Source organism: Grammomys surdaster, unplaced genomic scaffold, assembly GCF_004785775.1.
Source record: "Grammomys surdaster isolate TR1022 unplaced genomic scaffold, NIH_TR_1.0 149, whole genome shotgun sequence".
In the NCBI taxonomy this organism is placed as follows: Eukaryota; Metazoa; Chordata; class Mammalia; order Rodentia; family Muridae; genus Grammomys; species Grammomys surdaster.
Window position 1 is genome coordinate 13,459,512 of NW_021604607.1, and position 10,220 is coordinate 13,469,731.

The following is a 10,220-nucleotide window of genomic DNA, read 5'->3' on the forward strand; positions in this document are numbered from 1 at the left end:
TCTCTCTCTCTCTCTCTCTCTCTCTCTCTCTCTCTCTCTCTCTCTCTCCTTCTCCTTCCCTCATGGTTGTAGGTCAAAATGTAAGCTTTCAGCCACACCTTTGCTCAACATTGTGACCTCTGTTCCTTTGAAACCAGAAGTCAAATGAAATGACTTCTTTTATCAGCTGCCTTAGTTGTGTTCCGTCACAGCAAGAAAAAAAGAAATTAAAATATAAGTGACAAGATAAGATGTCAAAAAGAGTTCAAAGTGGTTGCTAAGGCTTCTTGTTAATCATTTTTAAAAGCTTTAGTTCTATTTAATTTTTATGTATTTGCTTAAGAATAATATTTATTTTAAAACATTAACCCCCACGCAAGTATGGAAAATGCTACTGTCAGTATTTATTCACCATAGAAGGAAAGAATGGAGAACAAGCAAAGGAGGAAGGAAAGTACGAGCTGTTACAAGGTTTGACATGTCAGTGGCAGATTATTAATAAATGATTGGCTGACTAAATAGATAATCTCCAAAAGCTTGTTTTTCATTTGTTTGTTTTCTGAAGCACTACACTGCAGAATGTCATAAACACCAGCATCAAGGTCCCACCAGCGTATGTGACCCGCACTAAGTCTCTTCACCTCTGTAGGCTTCAGGGACTCCACCCTGAAAAGACACAAGGTGGTGCCACATGTCCACTCCATCCACACTGCCCCGGTTCTGGTCCCTCGTGCATAGCTCACTCTTTTCGTACCCACACCCACATCCTCCCTCAGGACTTACCAGCTAACGAGGTTTCACACAAAACATTTTCCAGGGAGCTGTGTCTACCCTGGCCAGCCTCCTTCAGTTTATCTGGGTGATCTTTTGTGACATATTCCTCGCCCCATTCTTTGCCATCCTTAGGCTGTCTCCACAGGCCAGGTGTGTGATGGCCCTTCGACTGGATCTCAGCTGAGAGAGAAGGCTTAAGATTTTCATCTGATTCTGGAGTCGTTGGGTTCACTCCTGAAAAACAATGCCTGCTAGACAAAAATTTCTTTAAAAAAAAAAAAAAACCAAAAACCTTTTATTCTTCTCTCACAATTGCAGTTTCCCTCCCTCCACTCCTCCAGTCCTTCTCCCTGCCTCTCTTCTCCCCCAGATCCACTCCTCTGTTTCCCTTCAAAAAAAGGACCAGGCCTCCCAAAGATGTCCACTGATATGGCCTAACAAGATACAATAAGACTAAGCACAAAACCTATACCAGGACTGGACGATGTATCACAGCAACCCAGTAGGAAGAAAAGGGTCCTAAGAGCAGGCAAAAGAGTCAGAGACACCCCGCTCCCACTGTTAGGAGTCCCACAAGAAGACATACATATACACAGCCATAACATATGCAGGGGACCTAGCTCAGCCCCACACAGGCTCCCTGATTGTCTCTTCAGTCTCTGTGAGCCCCATGAGCCCTGCTTAGCTGATTCTGAGCGCCATGTTCTCCTGTCCTTGACCCTTTTGAACTTTCTTTTTTAAAAAGAAAATAGTATTTGTTACTAACTCCTAACTAATATATGGCTAGATGGATACATCATCCCTAAAAGATTAAATATGTCAATTAAGGGTTAAGGGTGTCCCAAACTGTAAACAATCACCTCTCTCTTTTTCTGGCCCATATGTCCTCTAATTTCTTTTTATACAGACTCCACAAAATAAGTAACCTTTTAAAAGTCCCAACATGGTAGTACATACCCGTAATTTCAGCATTTGGAAGATGGAGGCAGGAAGATCAAGAGTACAATGTTATCATCCTGAGCTTCATAAAAGGTTCAAGGCCAGCCAGGCTACATGAGACTGTGCCTCAATAGACTAGACTAGGCTAGGCTAGGCTAGGCTAGGCTAGGCTAGGCTAGGCTAGACTAGACTAGACGAGACATGACAAGACACGACATGACACTACACATTATACCAACATGTTAACCAAAAGTTAACATCTGACTCCCTGTAGCTGCTTGCTTCAGGTCAGCATGGTAGGCACCTGCAGCAGTGTTGGGAGGAAATACAGAAAGGAGGGAGGGAAGGACACCAAAGACATCCTGGGGGGTGACAGGGGGTGTTTCGTTTGGTATTTAGTCCCTTTATCCTAGGATGCTAAGTTAGAAGAAAGGAAAGAAGAACGGAAGGAAGATTAAATAATGCATAAATTCTAGTGAATTATCAACTAAGTAAATTTTGGAGTAAACTATAAAGTATGTGAGGCAAGAAAAATTGGTGCTGTGGCGTATTCCTCTGTGGAGCTTCAGCAAATGCTAGCTTATTAGGAATTGGAATAAGAGAGAACTAAGAATGTTGGTTTATCCTTCTTAAAATTTACCAGCTCTCCTCTCTCCTCAATTTAATGAGCCCCCTGACAGCAGAGTGTAGGAACATAAGGGAAAAGGATGACTACTCTTATCTGCTTTCCTGATTTGAATAAGAAGTGTCCTTGGAAAAGTCTGAGATGGAGACAGCAGTAAGACTGGGGAGTGGCTGGGTAACCAGGGCTCTACCTCACAGGTAGATTAATCCAACAATGGATTCCATTTTTAAATAGAGTTGATAAAACTATGAAAGGGCTCTTGATCTATTGATCTCTTACCTCTTGCTCCTCCTTGTCCCCTCACCCCTCCCACCTTCCTTTCCCCCTCTCGCCACATGCTCATGGCTGGCCTCTACTTCTCTACTCCCCCTCTGCCTTTCCCTCTCCCCCTCCCCCTCTGCCTTTCCCTCTCCCCCTCCCCCTCCCCCTCTTCTTCTCCCTCCCCCTCCCCCTCTTCCTCTCCCTCCCCTTCCCCCTCCCCCTCTTTCTCTCCCTCCCCCTCCCCCTCTTCCTCTTTCTCTCCCCCTTCCCCCTCTTTCTCTCCCTCCCCCTCCCCCTCTCCCTCTCTCTCTCCATCTCCCTCTTCCTCCCTGCCTCTCTCTGCCTCTCTCTGCCTCTACTACCCTCTTAACTCCCCTCCCCATGCCCTGAATAAACTATTCTATAATATATATATATGAAAGGTAGGGCATACTTGAGAGAAATTGGTCACAGGGGTTATGTCCTTGTGATGTGTACCTTGTCCCCAATTTCTTCTTCTTATTTTCTCTGCTTCCTGGGTGTCATGAAGTAAGCAGAACCTTATGTCACAGATTTTTCATTATGCTGTTCTGCTCACTCTTGTCTACAGCAATGAAGCAAGCTGACCTGGATTGAAACCTTTGAAACCAGGAACTAAAATAAACTCCTTTAAGTGGTTTTTTTTTTTTCCAAGTATTTGTCAGAGTCAAGAAAGTGATTAACAGGCTTGAGTCCTTTTCTGCTTGGCTTGGGCCTGGTCAAGTAGCACAAGGTACCAGGAAGGTACCTGGAATGTTGAATTGGCTCAGCAGGCAGTGTTTGCCTTGCAAGCCCAATAACCTGAGTTTGATTCCCAGAAACCATAAAGATGAATGAGAGAACTGGCTTCAAACAGTTGTCCTCTGACCTCCACCCCTGTGCAGTAGTGTGTGGGGTGTGTGTATGTGTGTGTGCGTGTGCGTGTGTGTGTGTGTGTGTGTGTGTGACACACATTATACATGCACATAATAATAAAAACTTAAGCCAAGAGGAGCCACTTACCAGGACCCATCACCCCCTTCACATTGCCATCTCCTACGTGAACAGATCTTGACTCTTGAGCTACAGAGAAAGGGAAACTTTATTTAGCATACATTCTACCAACATGGAGTAAGCACCTTCTATGACCCAAGAAAAGGACAGACTCACAGATTTCATAGTTTCATCACAGATGAGAGAGAGACAGACAGACAGACAGACAGACAGACAGAGAACAGGGGTTGATGCAGGATAGTGAGGCCAAAGCTAGTTTCTCAACTGTTAAAGATGCTCACAAGTGACATCTATTCAAACAACTAAGAACCAATAGGTTTGATCCAGCACAGAAAGGGGTTAGCTCTCAGATGTTCAGAACAGGAATAAGTAGGGATTAAGAAGGACAACTATATTTTAAAAATCTTCTTCAAGGTGTCTTAGGTTTACTTGATTCCATCACATAATATTCTCAAAGGCTGAAGAGATAGCTCAGGAGTTAAGAGCACTGTTGCTTTTGCAGAGGAAAGGGTTCAGTTCTTAGCACTGTGCACAACCAACCATAACTCCAGTTCCAAGGTATCCATCTCCCACTTCTGACCCCCATATGCACCAGGCACACATGTGGTACACATACATCCATGTCGGCAAAACATTAATACACATAAAATGAACTCATTACACCTGAAAGAAAGAGTGTTACCTCATTTCTTTAAATGACATTTCAAACTTTTCAATTATAAGGTATATAGAATGAAGCTTTAGAACAGAGGACCTACATAAAGAAGTCTTGTCTTTTAAAATGAAGGGTAGAAGAGACAGCTCTGAGGTGAAGAGTACACGCTACTCTTGCAGAGGACCCACACTGGGTGTGTTACAAATGCCTGGAACTCCAGATCCAGGGAGAGGTGACATCTCTGCTGTACTTTCAGATATGTACTCACATAGATACATATACATAGTTTAAAATAATTAAAAATAAATCTTTTTTTAAAAAAAGAAAGAAAAGAAAGAGGGTCAGTCATTTGTGGTAAACAGTATCCAAGATGGCTCTGCAGTTTTCCTACCCTGAGGCTTTCCTATCCTGTGACTGCTGTGATGCTGGGTTTAGTGATTATCTTCTGAGGAGTAGAACATGGCAAGACGAGCTGCTTCTCCAAAGAGTAAGTTAGACAAAGCTACAGCTTTTGTTCTGAGCATTCCGTTAGACCACATACCCTGGGGGAAGCAGGTGCCATGTGGAAAAGGCCCAGGTCATGTGCATAATTCTGGAAGGAAATGTCCTCTTGTCCTTGGCATGTCATAACAGGTTTGGCCAGCACCTTAATGGAGATCTACCTTAGGAGAGACCTCAAGTGAGTGGTACCCAGGTCAACTGTGCACACAGACTCCCGGCTCAGAGAACCTAGGTAACGAATGTTGGCTGCTCAGAGCTACTGAATTTGAGGAAATAGAGAAGAGTCACACCACTGTGTTGTTAAAAAAGGATAAACCAAGATTTTTAAAGGTTGGGTCCTTTAATCTGAATTTTAATATGAGCCACCAGTAAGTCTATACACGACGTCATAGTAAAGACAACATTCCAAATTTTTTTACAGCAGCGTGGTAGAACTATGACTATGTCTCTAGCATAAGGAAGGAAGGAGAAGTTGCCAGTGAGCAGATCATTTAAAATCCAGCCAGTAAGACAGCTCAGCAGAGAAGGTTGTTTGCTGTAAAAGGTTGACAATTTGAATTTGATCTGAAATTCATGATGAAAAGAGAAAACCCACAGTTAAAAATTGCTAACCTCCATACCTGAGCTGTGGCACACACACCCACACCCACCATACATACACACACCATACACATACACAAATTCAAAATAACAAGTAAACATTTTAAATAAGTAAATGCATGTGGGCACAGCAATCATCTGGGTTAGTTGTTTTCAGTGGATTTTTTAAAAAATCCCATGGACATATTGCAGCCTAAGAGGGCTGTCACCCATCATGTGAAAATGCACAAATATGTTTTATAAATCTAGTTTTAAAGAGTCCGTCTAGTGAATCCACACAGCTGCCCCAGACCTGGTACTGATCTGACCTCTACCCCGAGCCCATCTTGGGCTCTTCACCTTCATGATTGTCTTGATACATCTTGCTCTTCACAATGTACAGTGAAGAAAAGAGGCCCACCAATGCAACCTCCTCCCAGACAGATCAAGCCACTGTCCACAGACTGCACTTACGGCTGCTAAAAGACGTGCTCATATGAACAAGCAAATGGCCAATAGCCAAGTAAGTCTGGACTCAGAAGTTCACCAAGTGAAAGCCATTTGCCTTAGAATTTTACACTTGGTTATTCATAACATGCTTACTATCTATGAATCAGTAAAGCACATTGTTCCTGAGCCGCGAGGATATAAAATCAGCAACCCTGCCATCGAGCTGTTTACACTTGATTGAAAAATCATGGGCAGTGGTGGCGCACGCCTTTAATCCCAGCACTTGGGAGGCAGAGGCAGGCGGATTTCTGAGTTCGAGGCCAGCCTGGTCTAAAGAGTGAGTTCCAGGACAGCCAGGGTTACATAGAGAAACCCTGTCTCAAAAAAAAAAAAGAAAAGAAACGAAAGAAAGAAAGAAAGAAAGAAAGAAAGAAAGAAAGAAAGAAAGAAAAAAGAAAATCATTTAGACTACCATTTAAGGACTTTTTATACATGACTAAAACAAGGATGGGGAGGGGGAAATCCAGGGGAGGAAGGGGAGAGAGAGAGAGATTCAAACTAGGGTAATTTCTACATTAATTTTTCTGCACATAGGTACTTTGTTGAACGCTCTTTAGAATATAATGATCTAGCAAATTTTGTTTTGCTTTGTTTAATTTTCCTGATTCAAACACATGTCCAGAATCGCAATCCTTGAACAGCAGTTCCTTTGGTGCTGCCAACATGCTATCTTGTCACATCTGTGCACTCGGGATGTGGTTGACAACGGTCTCAGCTCACAGACAGCACCAGCCTGGCTCTCAGAGAAACATGGTTGCCTAGTTACAGTACCAATAGATAACTATTTAGAGTGACTTTTTTGAAAATCTAGTTCTCTCATGGTTGGTATACTATTGCACTAAATTATTTTTAATCTAATTGACACTTAGAAGCAGTATCAAAATTAGTGTTTTCCACAAAGAGAATACATTAGAACGGGGTAGTCTCTCAGGAACCCTGGGGTCATCTGACACCTTGTAAAGTCTAGACACCACAAAGTGCTGGGCAATACAGCAACATTGTATTTTCTTCCAATGAGGAAGGAAGAGGCGAATTAGTTCCCATTTTTACTCAAGCCCTAGGAATCAGGGAGAAAGATGTGCGCTTAATCGCCCAAGGTTTATGAGCTGTACCTTTTTCATAGGTCTGAGAAGGCAACATGTTGGTGAAGTCTTCACTGGGGAGACCCGACTCAGGGACATTGATGGAGCGGAAGGGGCTTCCTTGCGTAGGCGCAGATGCAGGTGCAGATGCAGGCCCGGCCTGTGCGCCATGTTCTTCCTTTTGTGCTTTCCTAGCAAAGGAGACAACAGAAAGGATTTGGTTCTTAATCTGATAGATTAGGAAAGGCTCAATTCAGAATAATACCAGAGAATGAGTTTTTCAGTTGAACTATACAAATTTTCCTTTATTTTTTTTTCTAATGTGCAGCCAAGGCACACAAAGGTTGAACTATATAAATTGCTAATTTTTAAATAAATTATAAATGGTTAAAGCTGAACAGCTCGTATGGTTCAACTTAATCCACCAACTTTAAGTGTTATAAATCACTTCTAATTGTGATGTTTTCATTCTTATTTTTCTATTACTGACTTCCCTATCACTGGGATCTTTGATTTTGTTTTGATTTTCATTTGTGACACTGGGTCTTACTATGTAGCTCTGGCTAGCCTGGATCTCACTATGTAGTCCTGGCTAGCCTGGGTCTCACTATGTGGCCCTGGCTAGCTTGGGTCTCACTGTGTGGCCCTGGCTGGCCTGGGTTTCACTGTGTAGCCCTGGCTGGCCTAGGTCTCATTGTGTAGCCTTGGTTGGCCTGGGGCTTGCAGTGTAGACCCTGCCACATAGAGCCTCCTGCCTGTGCCCATTGCTAGGGTTAAAGGTGTGGTCACCATGCCTGACTCTTATCAGGGTCTTTAAAGTTCTCAGTGTTGAGTATTTTCTTGGAATGATTTACATTCCCTTAACAAATCAATTGCAAAGTACCAGGAAACAGTAGCATTTCACTTGAAAAACATAACCATAACCTGTTTTCCAGGTTCAAACAACTGATTCCCATAACACAAATGAAGACTGCAGTTATTCACTGGTGAACATTGACTTGTTTCTACCTGCTTGAGGCACTAATTTTTTTTCAGCTACCCAAGTAAAATAACAACAACCCTGGAGAAACTGTGGAAAATTTTAAAACAAAGGAAACTCACTGGTGTCCCACAGTCTTAAAACAACAATCACTCTCTTTCTAGTTATCAATTTACATGTCTTTACATCTAAAATCAAATCATGTACACATTGCAGATCATTTTCATTTCATGTCATATCGTGTTAAATATATTTTCCCATGAAACACTACCATCCATTTTTATACTAATCATTTTTTCCATCTGTGTATGTGTTTGTATGTTTGCATGCATGCGGACACATATATGTAGATATGTATTCATGCATGTGGAGGCCTGGTGTTGAGGTTGTAAATTATTCTCCACTTCTCTTTTGCCTTGTTCCATTGAGGCAGAGTCTTACAATCAAACCCGAAGCGCACAAATGTGACTAGTTCAGTGGCTAGCTTACATCATGACACTTATGTGGACTCTAAAGATTCAAGCTCCGTTACTTTTATGGATTTGTGGTAGATGTTTTGGTTTTTTGTTTGATTTAGTTTGTTGTTTGTGTGCATGCTCAAGTGGTGTGTGTGTGCGTATGTGTGCACTCATGCGCAAGTGTGTGCATGCATGTACATGCCCATTTGCTTATAGAGGCAAAAAGGGTGTTGGATCCCCTGGAGTTGGAGTTGCAGGCATTTGTGAACCACTTGATGTGGTTCTGGGAACTGAACTCTGGTCCTATGCAAGAGCAGCCTGTATTCTTGACTATTAAGCCATCTCTCCAGCCCCAGAATTAACCAGAAATATATGACTTCATCCCTTCCAGCACAGGCTGGTGTATGCTGCTCAGGAGCCCACTCCTTACATACTAATAGCTGGAAGTTTTCTCAGGGCTTCTGTGGAAGAGCCATTGCTTATGGGTTTGCCCTGAATAAATATTTTTAAGATACTCACTTGGCTTTAACCTTTCGAGATTCTCTTCTCTTCTCTTGCTGAAGCTGTTCGATTTTCTGCTGCATTTCTTCTTGTTTGGAAGTGATGGCTTGGATCATGGACATTGCATTGCTCAGCTCTTCCTACAATGCAATAATTGCTACATTTTACACTGGTCCATAGGGTAAGAGAACATAACAGTCAGTCTCCCATAAGCCTTTGCATAGTTGCATACTTCTGAGTAAATGGGGAAGGAGAGGTAAAGTATGTGGTCTCTAATTTCAACACAGAACTCAGCAACTGCAAACCATGCAGTAGCTATTGTTCAGTGATGACTAACAAATGACTCAGAGGGAACGTTCTTATCCTCGGCTGCTGTAAGAAAAGGCAAAAGTCCTGCTTCCGGTACTGAGACCAACATACTCTTTTCATCGGGGACATAGCAGAGGCTCCCACCTTGAAGTAGTTTAATGAGTTCTTCATCTCGGTGACTTTCTCTTCCATGGAACACCTGCAGCTCTTGACCTTCTCTTCCAGAGCATATTCTCCATGTTGGATCCGTGTCAGCTCCTGCATGGCTTCTGTGAAGCCAGTTTTCAGTTCCGAGGCCAGGGCCTGCAGCTAAACAATCAGGAACAGTGAACTTGGCTGGCTGTACGTTTTTATAAGTAGCGCCAGTGACCCCTTGACTTCTTCCTTTCTTTGAGAACACAAGCTCTCAAAAACTCTCGTGGACTTTGCTTACCCAGGTCTAGAATCTTTCAAGTGACTCTGCCCCTATTCGTCCAGGGCAAAAGTCACCTATGCAGTGTGCACTGAAGCTTGACAGGAACAACAAATCAAGCAGTTGGTTCAGGTCCTCATGCATGCTGCCATTAGTTAGTTAGTTAGTTAGTTAGTTAGTTAGGTTTTTGGTTTTTGTTTGTTTGTTTGTTTTTTGAGACAGGGTTTCTCTGTGCAGCCCTGGCTGTCCTGGAACTCACTCTGTAGACCAGGCTGGCCTCGAACTCAGAAATCTGCCTGCCTCTGCCTCCCAAGTGCTGGGATTAAAGGTGTGCACTACCACTGTCCAGTGCATGCAGCCATTATTAAAGAGCTCTTGACACAAGAATGAGGCTAAAACTGGGAGGTGATGGCCCATACCATCAATCCCAGTTTAGGAGGCAAAGGCAAGAGAACTTCCAATTTCAAGGCCAGCCTGGTTTACAGAGAGTCCCTAGACAGCAAGTGCTACAAGAGAGAGAGAGACAGAAAGGGGGTAGGGGTGGGAGACAGAAAGACAGAAACACAGAGAGTCAGAGACAGAGAGACAGAGAAAAGGAAGGAAGGAAGGAAGGAAGGAAGGAAGGAAGGAAGGAAGGAAGGAAGG

The 10,220-nt window shown here is 43.0% G+C and overlaps 1 protein-coding gene across 2 annotated transcripts in view; it reads right to left on the reverse strand.

Annotated features, from left to right (window-relative positions):
- The window catches only part of Arhgef33 (Rho guanine nucleotide exchange factor 33), an 81,145-nt gene that overhangs the window by 31,470 nt on the left and 39,455 nt on the right, over positions 1-10,220 (reverse strand). For both annotated transcript variants that reach the window (XM_028765139.1, XM_028765138.1), the window contains 5 exons: positions 9,308-9,472; positions 8,873-8,994; positions 6,947-7,107; positions 3,599-3,658; positions 763-987 (listed from right to left, as the gene is read on the reverse strand). In XM_028765139.1, the coding sequence (XP_028620972.1) occupies positions 763-987; positions 3,599-3,658; positions 6,947-7,107; positions 8,873-8,994; positions 9,308-9,472 (733 nt within the window). The remainder of the gene's footprint in view (positions 1-762; positions 988-3,598; positions 3,659-6,946; positions 7,108-8,872; positions 8,995-9,307; positions 9,473-10,220) is intronic.